An 18,075-nucleotide genomic window follows, 5' to 3' on the forward strand; every position below is an offset into this window, starting at 1 on the left:
GGGTCTGTTCTTAATCTCCTTAGCGAGTCTGCTACACTGTTCTGCTTTGATGGAATTCAGATTGCAGGGACAGATGCTACTGATGAAAGTTTAGCTCTCTGGTTCTAGTATTACTGAAACTGTCATCTTTCTTCATGGTACTGAATAAAGGGACAGTGCTTCCACTCTTTTCTGGTAGCTGAGGGCTCTTATTACTTGGGAACCTGGAAGATTTTTGGTCATTTGGTATGTCTAGTAATGTGTATACTATCTATGGTCAAAAACACTCAAAAATCAAACCTAAACTGATTAATCTAAAAAGACTGAAAGTCAAAATACTGAGGAAAAAAAAATAGAAACAAAAAATATCGGGGGTGGTATGGGGGGTTGGCAGCCTTGCACCGCCTGCTAGTTACACATACCAACTCAGAGATCACACAACAGTGTGGTAAGGGCAAATTACCAATCCCTGCTGTACTGCAACCTTCCACTAAATAATGCCAACATTCTGTGATTATGCGACTATTCAATCCCTTGTGCCAGCATTACAAACCTTCATTACACCAAATGTTTGATCAAATGTCATTCCTCCAAAAGGGTGCATTATATTCTGTGATTATCTTAATTAGTGCAAGATATAAAGGTGCAGTGACTTAATTAGATCTGGTCCATATTTATTTTGCTATCAGCTATACTGTGTAGAAAGACTTTCTGACCATGACAGCAACATAATGATCAAAGGAGAGGGAATTATCAACCCACACTCCAAGAGCAATAACTACATTCCCATTTTGAAGTGGACTGTTGTCAATGCTATAAACTGGGGGGAGGGAGTCTGTCTAACCATGTGACTATATTTCCACTTTTTTTAATATAATCTGATTCCATTATTTGTACACCAGATATTGACAAGTGCAAGCTCATGCTGCAGGGCCTGGGCATCAGATGGGGACTTGAGAATGACAACCAAATTACAGATATCTGCAAACAATTAACTAGACAGTTTCTTTATACTGATCACTGTTGCAGTAGGCAAAACTATATGGATTATTTTTCTGCATAGGATAGAACAATCGGCCAGATGCCAAAGCCTCAGGACACTTTCTTTCAGAAAGACTGAGCAACTGTTTGTAGCTTATGCTGCAGGATCACAAGGAAAGCCTATTACAAAGCAGACAATTTCAAAATGGATAGGACACTGCATCCACTTCTGTTATGCACAACATGGCAAAACAGTGCCTAAGGGCATTAGGCCACATTCTACCAGAGCAGCAGCCACTTCAGCAGCTTTTCTCAGAGGAGTACCAACCAAAGACATTTTAGAAGCTGCAACCTGGAGCTCAGTGCACACTTTCACCAAGCACTACCACTTACCTCTCTACTCTAAATCCAGAGCAGGCTTTGCCACTGCAGTTCTGCAGGGCCTGATAGCCTCTCCAAATACATTTTAGACCCAGCCGCCCAACCTCAGCTTTGGGATTCTACCCAAGTGTAATGACTGCAACAGTGAAACACGATGAACATAGTACAGTTGTGTACCTACCATAAATGTAGATGTTCGAGTGTATTCACTGTTGCAGTCCAGGTTACCCACCCACCATCCCCCTTTTCATTGCTGAGACTTTTCTGTACTTCTCAATTCTATACAGCCTATGTGGTGTATTTGCTGGTAGATGAAGGAAATGTTTATAGTAATATATGCTTGTTTTTTGGCATAATTTTATCTTTCCAGCCTTCCTATCTGGGGGCACCTGACATCTGGGGCAAGAAAAACTGAAGAAAATGGCGTTGGTTGCATCTTTTATACCCCTGGCACACTGACGTCAGGGAAGAGGTGACAACCACCGACGCCGGACCAAGACTTTGGAACTCGTGCCGACAGTGGGTCGCCTGCCAGCAGGATAAGTTTAATGACTACAACAGTGAAACACGATGAACATCAATTCCTACTTCCAGTTTGTGAATAGTGTCCATGATCAAGTAATTTCACTTCACAACCTCTTACCCTTCCTTCCTCATTTGAGTTTTTTGATATTCTCAGCACATTGCTATCCACCCAGACCTCAGGCGTTTCTTAAGGTTTTATGTGTCTAGATCATATAATAAGTTCTCTGCCTTAACCTTTGCGAACACTCTTGGTGCAGTGGATGTAGTCCAACATGTCTAGCGCCAGTTACAATATATTGCAGACTACAAACTACCCACATTTTTCCATACTTAGATGACATGGTTATCTTTACAGTCTCTCTCAAATTGTCAGGAATCTCTCATTTGGTTGAGATCTCTCCTATGCAACCTGGGATTTTAAGAGAACATTCAAAAGTCTTTTTTGACACTAACCACAGGACTGTGTTCATGGGGTGTCTGCCAGACACATCAGTACAAAGATCTTTTCTTCCACAGGAAGAAAATAAACCTATATTTAGATTTATTTCAAGGTTTTTCCACTTAGATTTTAGTCACTGTGAGGAAATAGCTCAGGATTCTGGGTCACATGCCATCTATAATTCTCATGATACCTCTGGCAAGACTCCACATGAAAAAAAATACAATGGTAGCTGAAGTCTCCTTGGTCCCAGCACCAATTCCCATTACTTTTTCAGGTTACAGTTCTGTGATTTATGAGAAGAAAAATCACTCGGTGGGAACATTAAACATCCCTAAAGCCAGGTGTCCCCTTTCTCCCTTCCTGCTCAAAAGCAGTCACTGCAGATGCCATGGACCTTACTTGGGTAAAAGTCTCAGGGGGAACAAAAGTGCAAGGTATCTGGGGCAACAAAGACAGACATGAGTACATAAATTTAAAAAAGATGCTTGCCCTTATCAAGGTACTCAATTATCTGAATGACCTTTGCTCCCCAGGACAACATCAAATTGTTATGTACAGTAACACAGTGCCGTGGTACATAAAAAAGCAACAGAGAACCGGGTCTTACCCCCTTTGCATGTTAGAATGGGATATAGCTTTACAGCACAATCTCACTCTACAAACTTCCAACATTTCATCAGAACAAATCTGTGTGGCAGACAAGCTGAGCAGGACAAAGCCAGACTCTAACAAATGAAAACTAGATCAAGGGGTCTTCTAAGAATTGATCAGTCTGTGGGGAGTTCCTCAAACAGACTTTCTGCCTCCTCTCTAAACAATCAACCAGAAAAATTCTGTGACAGGACTCCATTCTAGAATGCCTGGAAGATGGATGCCTTTTCTTTTCCTTGGACAGGAATGCTCCTCTATGCTTTTCCACCCTTTCCACTGACCTCCAGGGTACTTCTGAAGATACAGAAGGAATCCCCCAAGATCACTGTAGTAACTACCTTCTGGCCCAGGCAACAGTGGTTCTCCCCTTCTTTTGGAACTGGCCAGGGGCAATTACCACAGGTTTCCTCACAGACTGGATCTACTCATACAAAAGCAGAGGTGTTGGGATACATTCTGACCTCAAACAACTTCAACTGACTGCGTGGATGACAGGATACTGAGAATGTATGTATGCATGAGGACTGCAGGTACTTGGAGAGGCAAGAAAGCCTACTGTGAGAAAATCATACACCGTATTAGCAAATGGAAAAGGTTTTCTACTTGGTGTCATCTACATAACCAGCACCCATTCAGAACTAGTGTTCTCTGATTTTACAATATTTTTGCAAGTTACTTTCCTATTGACCGTCTTACTATCTAGGTCCATTTTTTTGGCCATTTCAGCATGTCTGCCCTTGGATTACCCTATTTCAAGGCATTCCCATTTCAATTTTTTTGAAAGGTGGTACTGCATATAAGAGACCTCCAAGAAAACCAGTGGCTCTTCCTTAGGATCTTAATTTTGTGTTATAAAAATAACACTTTTTTCATTTGAACCAGCTCATCTGGCTGACTTGAGGTTCTTAAAAAGGAAAACAGTTTTATTTGTTGTTCGGACCTCTGCAAGTAGAGTATGTGTTGCAAGGTCTTATGGTGAGTCAACCTTATCTTATTTTCCAAAGCAAAAGGGTGTCCTTGCAAAATAATCCTCCTTTTATGCCTGAAGAGGTATCAAAGTTTAGTTTAAGCCAAACTCTGTGTTCTTTCCTGAACTACAAAATGAGGGAAAGAAAGGATAATTCACACCCTGGATGCTCACAAACAACTTTGATACTACCTTGACAAAACAAAATCTTTAACAACTTCCAATAAGTTGTTCGTGCCTTGTGAAGGTAAGTGACAACCTGGGTCAAAGCAGACTATTTTCAAATGGTTGTCTCAGGCTATTACAGTTTGTTATTCCCACCACAAAAAAAAAAAAAAAATATTCCAGGCAGGGTCAAGGCACATTCTACCAAAGCCTTGGCTTCATCTATGGCTTTTTGGAAAGGGGTGGAGTTTACAATTACTCTACAAACAGCAACTGGGTCATCTGTAACTATTTTTACAACGTACTACAAGCTGGATTCCTTAAGGTTCCAGGTCCACATCAGGTTTTGCAAAGACCATTCTCCAGGGGCTCCACCTCTTAGTTAATCTTCCCATATAGCTTAAGCTACTGCAGCAGTGATCAATATGAAGAACATAGTTAAGTTGTGTAAGTGAACTTAGCATACGAGTAGATGCCCAAATAATCACTGTTGCAGTAGCAACTCCCTCCCTCTTCTTTTTGGTGTGTTTTTATTCCAGGGTGTGGACATTTATTTAATTGTTTACTTATTTTTTGGTTTTCTTAGCAGTATCGTCTCACAGCTCAGCTGATATAAAAGCTCTGAAGGGATTAGCATCCAAACCTGTCTTTTAGTTCCAGTGAGTTACATAACATCAAATAAAACAGTAGTAAAGATGTAATTTAAAAAACCTACACCCTTACAATTTGACAGTGAAATGCATAAGTTACAATAAAGAATGAGGAAACACCAGTGATGTAAGAATTAAAAAACAAAAAAAAAACTCTATGGTAAGTTTACTTACACAAGTGTACTAATTTGGTTTGTGATCTGGAGATTTGGATCAGTACTACAACCCAGTAAACAAACATGCACGCTTGCATAAATAATCATTTTTGTGGCACTTCCACTAACTTGCAAATTTGCCTCCCAAGTCCCACTTACCTCACCCCATCAGCTTCAGAGGAAACCTGTATTCACAATATCATGAGAGGCCCTGTGTGTGCATTTTCTTTTTCTTTTCTTTAGCCATAGCCATCTACTTATTGGTCATTGATGGTTACTTATAGCATACAAGAGAAACTTCCTTGTACATTGTACTTTCTAGAATGGGCATGCGGGTTACACCCACTCACTGTTAAGTATATGATACCATCTCAGTGCAGTAACTCATGCCCCAAATCTGAGACTCCATCCCTAGCAATACTTCTAAAACCCCTGTCCCTAACCTTAAATCTCTATCTTTAAACCTCATCTCCCTCACTGATCCTAAAGCTCATTCCCTAAAACTAATCCTAAATCCACCTTCATAGCCTTAACATTCTATCCCTAACCCCCTGTCCATAATCTTAAAACTCCATCTTTAACCCTATTCCTAACCCCCCACACTAATCCAAAGACTGTCTCTAGCCAAATTCTAAAACTGAAAAAAATTCTAAAATTCAGACCCTTACTATAAAACTCCTTCTCTAACCTTAACACTCCATGACTAACCCTTAAAAGTCTAATCTGAACTCAAACATTTACCTCAACGTACAACAAAGTAAATCACCTGCCTACAACATGCATACCTCTCATTTTCTGCTACCAGGACACTTTTCTTTACTGGCATAAGTCATAGTTACACTTCTGCTGCATAGTCTCTGCCTGCCTGCTATAAATAACCAGTGCCTATTTGACTTGTTACCCAAGGTGTGCTCGTCCGAGGGCCTTCATTGGTCACAACAACCACCTGACAGTCCTTTTCAGATCATATTATAATACAATCCATAGTAAAGCTATACAATAAATAAAACATTGTTTAATACTAAATAAGGTAAGAACAGAAATAGTTAAAGCAGAAGCAATAAATCTCCTATTGAACAGCATTTAAAAGGACTTAGGATACCTACTGCTACACAGCATTTAAACTGCAGTTACAAATAACTGTTACAAATAACAAATACTAAATGATATATGTAGACAATAATACACAGCAAAAGCATACAAATAAACATAAGTGTGCACATTTTGGTATGTTCTTGTGTGCTCCCAATTTGCTACTGTGGTCTTGTCCCGCATCTCCAAATGAGAGCTGCTTTTACCTTCCTACAACCTCCTCCAGAAGATGGTGTAATAGAAATGCATCCCTTTTAAGAGTGGTGAGCAGGTCAGAGGCTGCCTATTCCCTCCTGTCACTTCACACCCAAAATTCGAATATAGTCTGGCTGTCAGTGGAAAGTGCAGATATTTTACTCCTCAACATCAGGGCACAAGGGAAGTATTCACGCAACTCAACATCAAGGCGCATGGGAAGTATTCATACAAGAAATAAAAAACTGGTCACTGAAATATAAATTTCTGGAAAGTAATCTACTACACTTTTATGTACATGAACTTGATTTATACTATGTGGAGGAGGTTACGTAAACATACCACATATGGAACTAAAATCTAATTACTTGCCTGTTCTCCTTGAATATACATTCACAGGGGGTGCTCCGCTACCGGGAAGGCTTCCAGGTCCTGAAGACACAGGCTGAGGAATCTTGGGAAAGCTAGTTGGTGGGGGAGGAGGAGGCTTGCTCTGTAAGTAAAAAGAATACAGATTAACAACCTGCCTCACATACAATAATTATATTGCAACATCTACTTAGTCATCCTGGCATACTCTTGTATCTGATTCACATCCATCTCTGTTTAAAGGCAGAAGATTCCTGTAAATAAATCAGTTTGCACCATGTTAATTTCTTTCAATGTTCAGTCTGCTACCTGGGGATGTAGAGAAAAGTGCTGAGACAAGCAAATGAACTGCCAGTTGCATTTAAAAAAACTACTGGTCTGAAATGAAAAATCAGACTGCTGGCCTAGGCTCTATCATAGCAAACAACCTCATTGATCCCATGCAACCTAAAAAATTCTGGCACTTGTATATGCCCTAAATCTCTAACATATACTCAAAAAGGACTTATGGCAATTAAGTAAAAATCAATGGAATGATTGGCCCTTGCTGACAACTACAACGGTTTTAGAAGAAAGACAAACAGAGCAGTATAATGCAGTACAAAGGGTAATATGCAAATGCTATATACACTTTCAAAAGACCAGTCAAGAGGTCTAACACTGTGACCACAAACTCAACAAATATACAAAGCATGAGAGATGGCTGGCCACTGGGTGTTGTCTATGCAGCCATCCTTTCATGATGCCAGTATAGTAGGAAGGGAGGTGAACAGGGCACCCAGCCAGGCACCAACTTACAGACGGTGTTGGCCCTTAAAAAAAAAAAAAAAAACTTTGAAACATTACAATCTCTCATTAAGTGAGTGATTAGATTGGATTTTTAGGTTTAGGGCACAAAATTATCCAGGTCTGAATACGTATGTTAGTATTAGATCTTTTTTAAAGAAACGGAAATATTAACAATTATTTACATTTTAGTAGTGCCCACACATACTCCACATGCATAGAGTATGTTTCCTTTTCAGTGCTCTTATCTTACCATCTTTTCATAACTTTGATATTGTTTAATTCACAATACAAGTCAACATTTTAAATAGTTTTAATAATTTGACAAATTTTGTATACATCAACCAGTTTATTTATTATTTATTCATTCATTTATTTATTCATTCATATATTTATTTATTCATATATATATATATATATATATATATATATATATATATATATATATTTACATGCCTTTTTCAATTTATATGCACCTTTATTTCTACATGATATTTAGATGATTAAGAATGTATTATAGTTCCATGAGGGGTTGCTTAATGCACCTCATTACAGTTTATACTAAGAAATGTTTTCATGTATATAATTCATGGGCTACTCTATATTTTATATGAATTTTTTAACATATTCATTATATTTGTTAGTTTAATTGTCAGGTCAGTTGGTATGGGTTGTTTTAAATATCAACAATATTTATTATTTCCTTTACATGTATCCTCATATTTATATAATCAAGTGCACTAACATATATTTATATCTTTTACAGTAAATAAAATGGTCAGGCAACATACATATAGCATATACATATATATTATCTTGCAAAACCTGTATGGTTTTTAAAATTTTTGGAAGTCAGTTTTTTATATATATACATGTTTTAGAAAATGTTTTTTAGATATCATTGGATATATAGGTTTTGACAATTTTAGTAGTTTTTTCTTAAGTAGCAATATAGCTATCTGATAGCTAGAATATGGTGCAATAATTTGTATTTTGTTTCTTGTCTGTTAGTTTCTGTTTGTCACTTTATAAGCTCAATGCTTGAGATACCTTAGTAATGCACTGAGAAATGTCTTTGTTAATTAATGAATTAATTAAGATTTAAATTGATTGATTAGAAGCAATCAATTGCAGTTGTGCTATATATACAGAGAGACAGTTTGATTTTGTATTCAATCTGAAGAAGCGTGCCCCTGGATGCACGCAAAAGCGCTCATTCTTTTATTTCAATAAAGATTTCGTTTTTTATGTGGTGGTTGATCTCCAATTTGTCGCTATATCACTTTTGTTCCTGTTTTGGGATCAACCTTCGAGGGAGAGGTTTGCTATTTTTTCTTCAACTTACAGACGGTGTAGGCCCTTAAAAAAAAAAATAAAAACTTTGAAACATTACAATCTCTCATTAAGTGAGTGATACCTCTTACACACAGCTTGTAAACTCAGTCAACCTGTTATTTTTTTTTAATGCAGTTAAACTACCTTCAAAATGGTGACAGACTATTTACAATCTGTCATAGCTTGTAAACTGTCAGACTTTTTAAAGTCTCAAAGTTTACAAGGTGTCACGATGCAATCATAATTGCTATAAACAGGAGGAAGATGGTGGCATATTGGTCTGTTGACCACAGTGTCAAATTTTCCTCTGATGCTATCAAGTAACTTATATGACACTGTCAGCAAATCTTAGGAAGTCATCTAGTTGAAATGACAACACCAAAACAGGTTAAATTCCACTTAAAAGTGATGGATATAAATGTTTTTTATCATTAGATTTAGTTGTTGTGGAGAGTGCTCGCCCCAAGTCTGCATGGATTTTCTCAGCCTACTACAGCTCCCCCTTACTGAACAACAGGTCAACTAGTACTCTAAACTGTCCACATATATTACCTTAACATTCATCCTTGTAGCCCAGGTTGTGGATGAAAAGGATCTGAGAAGGACTAGTTGACTTATCTGGTTAACAAATTGGTTAAGCAGAGCAGCCATACTGTAAAAATACAATACAGATTGCTCTACAAAAGATGAAACAAAAACAAAAAAAGAAGTTATGCCTTACCATAACATTCAATCTTTGCTGTTGATCTTCACTAATCCTTGACTATGGGACTCTGTTCCGAGCCTCCGGAACTGATTCAGCCATTATTCCAGCTCCGCACCCTCCAAAACCTCTCGAGCTAGGCTCTACCCATGATGGTCCTCACTAAATTACCTCAGATCGAGTTTGCTTACAATAATGACAGACAAGGATTAATAGATAAGAGACCATATCTGTGTCCCTATTATGAAGCCAGTTCTTGGGAATATTCAGTCCACCAAGAGTTCTAATGCAGGGGGAAGGAGGGTGGGAATGTCAAGGATTAGTGACGATCTCCAACACAGATGGAATATTATGGTAAGACATAATTTCTTTATCTGCTGTTGTCAATCTTTACATAATCCTTGACTGTGGGACAGAGTCCCTAGCTACCTGAATCTTGGGAGGTCTCATGGAAGAATATTCCTGAGCACCATCGAACTGAATGATGCACATCCCCTTGAGACCTGGTCCAGTTTGTAATGAGTAATAAAGGTATGAGGAAATGCCCATGTAGCTGATGCACAAATATCATCTAAGGAAGCTCTGGAATGAAAAACTGCAGAAGCTGCTACAACTCTTGTTGAATGAGCTTTCACAGGATGTGGTGGGTGAAGTCCCTTTCTGTTGTAAACAAAGTACTCTCCCTTGTTGGAAAAATTAGGAAAAAAGATTAAGAGATGTAAGGATTGATTAATATTTGACTCTGAAACAACCTTTGGCAAAAAGGATTTGTCCTGAGGGAGACCCTGTCCTTATGAAATATCAAATGGGGGGGAGTGTTTGCAGGACAAGGCTTGAATTTCCGATATTCTCCTGGCCGAAGTGATAGCTATCAAAAATAAGGTTTTCCAGGACAAGAACTTTAAGTCACACGTGGCTGAAGGTTCAAAGGGGGGAAAGAAATGATAGACTGCAGTACTGTTTACTGTTTACAGGGAGGCCTGAGCATTAAGGTTGCTTTCAAATAGGCTTTACAAAGTTTATGAGACATAAGATATGAACCAGTGAAACTAATATGGAAGTTAGATATTACAGCAAGATGCACCCAAATGATAGAAGCTGATGAGGCAGACTCAGAGTAAGGCTAAGAAGTCTAAAACTTTGCCCATAGGTGCCGCATATGGGTCAATATTACAGACACGTGACCATTTAGCAAATTGTATCCATTTGTTATGATACAATTTTCTAGTGAAGGCTTGTGGTAGGCCAGAATGTTGCGTTGGACCGGGGAAGTGAGGGAGGAATGCCTGGCAATCATGGGAACTGGAAAAGCCACACAGTGAGCTTGAGATGCTGAAGATTCGGATGAACCATTGTCTCCGGGTGGGACAACAGGTCTGGAGCTGGGTCCAGTATCCAGGGTTTCTGAAGTAGATGAGGCCAAAGGAAGGGAAACTAGACTTGTCAAGGCCAGAACAGGACAATGAGGATTATTCTGTTCTTCGACCAGTTGGCTTTCTTTAGAAACTGACATATTAGAGGAGTCAGGGGAAAGGCATACAGAAGACTGGGGGGGCCAGTCATGAAGTAGAGTGTCTCTGGGTGACTCCCCTGGGTGGGGGGGGGGGTTAGGGCAAAGTAACTGCTGCACTTGTTGTTCAGAGGGGATGCAAACAGATCTCAGCAAGGGTGGCCCCAGTGGCAGAATATCTTTCCCACCACCGCAGGATTGAAAGACCACTCATGAGGCATAAGGATGGTTCCTTAGAGAAATACAAGCAGCAACAAGTGGGTCAGGAAGAGAATTATGTTCAACAAGGAGCTCGGCCCAAACAATATTATGGGAACAACAACAAGAACTCAAGGAGATGAACGCAACAGATGGTTCAAATGGTTGTTTTAGCACAGAGTAATACAACTGGAGACTTTTTTCTTTATAACTACACGGACAAATGCTTTAATACCTTTCATGCTGATGAATTAGCTAAATAGTTGAATTTTATTCCAGCTAGATGAGCTGGTCTAGCCGATAGCTTGATTGATTTACAGCTATATGTACGCAAGTTAAATGTTGCTGTATGGTTTGGTAATAATAATAATGATGAGAATGAAATTAATAACCCTAATATTGATGGAAGTGGATTGGGGTTGCAAAAATCAAGTACCTCCAATCCCCACTGAATAACATCATAAGTGTACATGAGAAATTGTGTGAATGGGACATTAGGAAGTTGCTCACTGGTCCGACTATAAATAAATTTTATAACTTGTCTGGAATGGAAGTAAAGTGTTTAAAAGAAATATGTAATGACGCTACTATCAGAGTAATGAAGGCGGACAAAGGGGGTGGGCTAGTAATAATGGATTTTGGGGAATACAGTGATAGAATGAATACATTATTAGGGGATGAATATGTGGAAATATCTAGGAATGAAATTAATATAGTTTATGCTAGAACAGGTATGAATCTATTTGATTTATTGATGGAAGGTAGTATTACGCAACAAGAACATGATTTTATGGAAAATACTGAACCAGTTATTGCCAGAATATTTGGTGTACTCAAGTTGCATAAATCCATGTCGGATCAGCCCTTTTAACCGATAGGAGACTCAAACAGATCCAAAACACATTATATAAGTAAATTTATTGATGTAACAGTAAAAGGTTCAGTCCAAAAGGTCCCCCAAATATGTAGGGATTCTTGGCAATTTTTGACAAAGATTAATTATTTAGAATATGTGGAAATTTCTATTTTAGTAACCCTACATGTTAATAATGTATAGTCTGTTATACCACACGATTTAGGTTTAGAGTGGTTTGAACAAATGTTATTTCATACAAGTGATTTAAATACAGATAGGGTTCAGTGAGTCATCCGTCTCATGGAAGTGGTATTGAAGAATAATTACTTGATTTCTGAGGGTCAGTTTTTTAAGCAGAAAACACAGTAGCAATGGGGGCAGCATCTGCCCCTGGTCTTTGCTAATCTAGTAATGGCCTGGTAGAAAATCAAATTCATTTTAGGAAGTAGGTTTGCACACTCCTGGGCCTATTAAACACATTTTTTGGATGATCTTTTTATTTTATGGGTGGATTCAGAAGAAAGATTGAAGGAATTTTTTGACTATATCAAAAGTATGACAGCTTTTAATGTTCACACACCAATATGATTTTGACAAAAATCACCTTTTTGGATGGCGAGTTGGTTAAGGACAGACAGTATAAAAGATACTTTTCAAACATTTATAGGAAATCTACCTTTTAAAACACTTACCTTCACTATGGCAGCTGGCACCCTAGGTACCAGAAAAAGGCAGTAGTGAAAGGCCAGTTAGTGAAGTCAGCGAGAGTGGTTACAGTGAATGAAACATTTGAGGAAGAATGTGGTTATGTGATTTCATTGTTTAGAAATGGAGGTTATCCCATGGAATTCTTAAAGGAAATTAGGAATGAGGTTGTACTAAAAAGAAAAAAAAAATGGGATACGTAAACCCCTGTTAGATAACATTATAAATAATTTGGATGTCAACACTAATAAGGATAATGAGGGGACAAGGTCTGGCAACTCAAGTAAATCTAAGGATGGTAGACTGTTTGTCACCACCTTTTCCCTGGAGAGTTATGACATCATTAGAATATTAGAGAGAAACTGGGGGATTTTTTCAGGTCTATATTAGAATTGCGAAAGCTTACTTTTGCAAATACAAAGTCATCGACACATAAATGTCGAAGTCCGAAAACAGCGCAGTATGAAAAAAGCGAAAATGACAATGTCGAACGTACTCCCGGAAGCAACAGCACCACACAGATAAGGTAAACCTAACGGAACAAACCTAATGCAAAACACTTTTTAAAACATTTTTGCAGGGGGGCAAGCCCCCCTGCATCCCCCCTACTTAAATATACCAACTCTGAGACCGCACTACAGTGGGGAAAAAGATTTATTTCCTCATCCCCACAATCACCCTGCTGGCCAAGAAAAGGATGTTCGGCATTCTGAATTCAATTTTTTCGTTCTTCGCTGTGTTAGGATTTTGACATTTATGTGTCGATGAATTTGTACTTTCGCGATTCTAATATAGACCCAATTTTTTCATGAAGTAAGGAAGTGGACAAAAAAGGTGGATAAAAAAACATTGAGTGATTTTTACAAGAATAGATCCATTAAACAGCTGTTAGAAAGGGGGAAGGTAAGACAAACAGTGCGGGAGTGGCTATAATTATCAAAACCCAATACAAAGATAGGATTTTAGACTCCAAAGTGGATCCAAATGGGCGATGGTGTTATGTGATTTTATCGGATAATGCATTTGATAAACCTATCCTACTTTTGAATATATATGCCCCATGCAATGATCAACACAGTTTCATAGCATCATTATATCCAATATTAACACAATATGATGGTTATTATTTTGTTGTGGGTGGGGACTGGAATACCTATCAAAATCCAAAGTTGGATAGGTCTTGTCCACAGAGAGCATTTAATAAGCAGGCCGGGATAGCATTAAATGATTTTAAGGAAGATTTTCAATTATATGACCCCTTTTCATATTCACAAGATATTAATAATGCAAATAAATATACCTTCTATTCACCATGCCACAAAATGTGGGCTAGAATAGATTACTTTTGATATCTAAAGCACTAACGAATTTAGAACCAGTGGTGGTTATACATACTGTCATCTATCAGATCACTCAAAAATTTCGTTAAAATTTTCTAAAGATTTAAAAGACACAAGAAGGCATAGGGGTTATAATTGGTCACTCAACCCAAATCTTTTAAGTAAAAAGAGATAGCAGATGGAATTATAAAATATTTGAAAGAATTTACAGATAGCTTGAAGCTCCAAAACATACCCCTGACATTGAATGGGCGACAGCTAAAGCTCAAATTAGAGGATTTCTTATACAAAAAGCCTCATATTATAAGAAAATTCATAATAGTGATATTCAAAACTAGAAATAAGAATAAAACAACTTGATAATGAGCTGATTCAGAATTTTAACACTCAAACTGAGGAGGAAATGTTGAAGCTTCAAAGGGATCTCTTTTGCTTCATAATAATAAATTAACACTTCAAGAACATAGGTGTTTAGTGAAATATGCTAATAATGTTCAAATACCATCAAAAGCACTGGCAAGGATTATAAATCAATCAAAAACAACTGGATATATTTCGCAAATTCAGTATAACGACACAATATATTCTAAAACTGAGGATATTGTTGATGTTTTTGGGAAAATCTATACTAAGGTGTATGAGGGGCAAACTGATAGGTCTCTACATAACCAGAATAAAAGTTTTCTGCAAAAATTAACTTTCCAGAATTAGAAGAGAGCCTGCAAAGTGACCTGATTAAGCCTATTTCTAAAGAAGAAATAGTATATACAATTCAACATATGAAAGTACATAAGTCGCCAGGGCCTGATGGTATTACAGCTGAATTTTACAAAGAGTTTGCTGATAGTTTGGGAAAAGAATTGTCTCATGTATTTAATTATATAACTAAAAATAAAATTAGTGACCCCCACCTCAATGCGTCAAAAACAATTTTCATACATAAAACCAATTCGGATCCCCTTAACCCAGATAATTACAGACCAATAGCACTAATGAATGTGGCTATGAAAATTTTAACATCAATTATAGCATCAAGACTAAAGAAGGTTTTGATATATCTAATTTCTAAGGAACAAGCTGGATTTATGGCAACTAGACAAACCAGCGATAACACACTTACACTACATAATATGATGACGTATGCTAAAAAAAACAACTTTAATATCTATGCTCTTATAATAGATGCCCAGAAAGCATTTGATAGAGTAGACATAAATTTTTTGTTTGATGTGTTACCCTATTTTAACTTGCCCCAAGAATTCATTCAGATACTACAAATATTATATAGTAATCCATACACTACGCTATACATCAATAGGACTTATTCTAACAGAATACAGATTAAAAATGGTACTCGTCAGGGTTGTCCCATGTCCCCTTTATTGTTTAACCTATATCTAGAACCCTATTTTTATATATCAAGCAAAATTTGTATCATAATGCACTAATAATTTATAGGAATAAAATATTAATGTCAGCATTCACGATGATCTTATTATTTATTGTACAACCCCAATTTCAGACAGTGAAAAGATATTAAAGCTCATAAAGGAATTTTCAGTAGTTTCTAATTATAAAATTAACTTACAGAAAACGAATATCTTCCCATTAAGAACCCCAAAACCTTTTCACTAATGGCCCTGATGGGGAAGTTAACATGTAAAGAAAATATTAAATATTTGGGTATCAACTTCTCTACGGATAATAAGGACTTTTATAACAATAATGTTAAACGAGTATGGGAACACATAATAGCTGATTGTGACAGATGGAAGAATTTAAAACTACCGGTATTAGCAAAAGTATCAATAGTGAAAATGAATATACTACCACGAATGTTATACATATTTAGGTCTGCCCAATTATCAATTTCAAAAACAGTTTTTAAACAAATGCATAAAGATCTAGCTAAATTTATCTGGAACCCAAAAAGAACTAGAATATCTTATGAGAAATTAATGACCCCTAAAACAAGAGGGGGACTTGAGCTACCAAACTTTGAAGCATATTATTTGATTGTAAACACTAATAAAATGTTAAGAATTGCTAATTATGATGTAACGAATACAAAATGGATACCAACTTGGGTGGTCTTGAATCATAAGCATATTTTGGATAGGAAAATAAATCCTAAAGCATTGCCCTTTATGGACAAAATTAGTCTGATAAAATATGGGGTCATGGACCACATAATAACCTGTGTCTCATCTTTGCAAACTTTATTTCAGTCCGTAGATTTATTGGAATATATGATGGTTCTTCAACCTTTCCACAGGAATCCTAATTTTAAACTAAATAATCAGCTGATCGATCTCAGCAAATTTCCATTAATACTTAATCTGACTCTATTTGATGTTTTTAATAAACTTGACTTATCGGCTTTACAAATTAGACAGGAAATGAATCTACCTAGAAGTTACATTGTTATAATGAGACAAGTTAAAGAACTTGCCTTGAGCTACTTTAGGAACTTTAAACCTGCAGCCGGATTTGTGGATAAGTGCTCTGAATTGTGGCAAGCTATCCAACAAGACACTAAATTTATAGCAACTGCATATAAATTAATTAAGGATTTGAAATTTCAGGACAAAATTTTGCTTTCAGAGTATTGGGTAAAAGAAGTAACAGTAACAGACAAGCAGATATTAAAAGCAATTGATATAACTAGGAAATCAGTTTCTTTTCAGAAACTGATGTACACGCAATTGATGATTTGGAACAATGCATATTACACACATCTTAGATTACATAAATTTAACCCTAGGAATTCTCCAATTTGTCCATACTGTGCAGATCAAACAGCGGATCTTCTTCATATGTTCTGGAGTTGTAAATGCGTATATAAACTTTGGAACTCTCTTAAAGTGCAACTGCAAAAGATGGGTTATCAAAGTTCTACACTGTCATGGGAATTTATGATTCTACACATTCCTCCAAGAGAGCTTTCCAGATCGCAAACTATTATTTGTATGAATATTTTTTGCTGATGAAACTCTATATAGCCACAAATTGGCTAGAACCACATAAGACATCATGGAATAATTTTAAGCTTGTGGCTATAAAGCATATACTAGCACATAAATTACTTCTGAAACAAACTAACAAAAATATTAATAACCCGAAAATATGGGAAAAGGTCTTCAATATTATATTAGCATGATACTGATTTTAGGAATATATTAAATATAGGAAGCATTTCATGTAGATATTGTATAAATGGTTTGTAGTAGTTATAGTGTATTATGTGTGTGATGTTTATTGTATTTTTGTAATGTTTTTGGAAAATATATTTCAATAAAAATTTATTATGGAAAAAAAAAAAAAAAGAAAGGCGAAAAATATAAAAATAATGGATAGTCCAAGGGTGTTTTTAAGTGTGGTAGATGCTCCCAGTGCCCCCATTTAATGAACAGGGGCAGTATTATTATTAATGATAAAACATATAAAGCACTAGGGTATTATAATTGTGAAACCAGAGGGGTGATGTATATTGCTTGCTGCCAAAACTGTTTGGCCTTCTATGTGGGAAAAACCAGTAGGAAGATCAAAGAGAGGATTTATGAACCTTTGAGAGATTTTAAGATGGCCAAAAACCCTAATGCCTTGTATAAGCATTTAGTTTTGTTTCCCACTCATGTTTAAATTCTTTATTTTGGAACAAATGCAAAGTGATGAAAGGGGATTTAATGCAGAGGAGCACTTGAATAAATGTGAGTTAAAATGTCAATTAATGCTAAATGTTATGAGCCCACCAGGGCTTAATGACAGTGGATCTATTTTATCTGTACTAAGGCTGTGACAACTTGAACTGTAATATAACCATTTTTAACATTTAATGTAGAATGTATGATGAATGCATAATTATATTGTTTAAATTGTTTGGTCCTTTTTATGTGGAACATTATGGTATTGCCCTTTTAGAGATTTTTTTTTATTAATGATTTTAATTGGATAATTGTTAGGTATTTATTTATAAAGCATTATAAAAGTGAAATGAGTAGTGTGAATGGTAGTTTTGATTAAGTTTTAGTGACTAAACACTTAACATTTATTATTTAGTGAATAAAGTACGTTTTTTATACTTCGGATT

The 18,075-nt window shown here is 36.6% G+C and overlaps 1 protein-coding gene across 1 annotated transcript in view; it reads right to left on the reverse strand.

Annotated features, from left to right (window-relative positions):
* SEC16A (SEC16 homolog A, endoplasmic reticulum export factor) overlaps window positions 1-18,075 on the reverse strand; it is a gene marked incomplete in the record, with an annotated part of 1,997,470 nt that overhangs the window by 414,498 nt on the left and 1,564,897 nt on the right. Inside the window, 1 exon segment of the mRNA XM_044058481.1 lies at window positions 6,560-6,676. Coding sequence (XP_043914416.1) covers window positions 6,560-6,676 — 117 coding nt within the window.

This window comes from Protopterus annectens, chromosome 16.part0, assembly GCF_019279795.1.
Source record: "Protopterus annectens isolate FY-2018-M chromosome 16.part0, PAN1.0, whole genome shotgun sequence".
Classification (NCBI taxonomy): Eukaryota; Metazoa; Chordata; order Ceratodontiformes; family Protopteridae; genus Protopterus; species Protopterus annectens.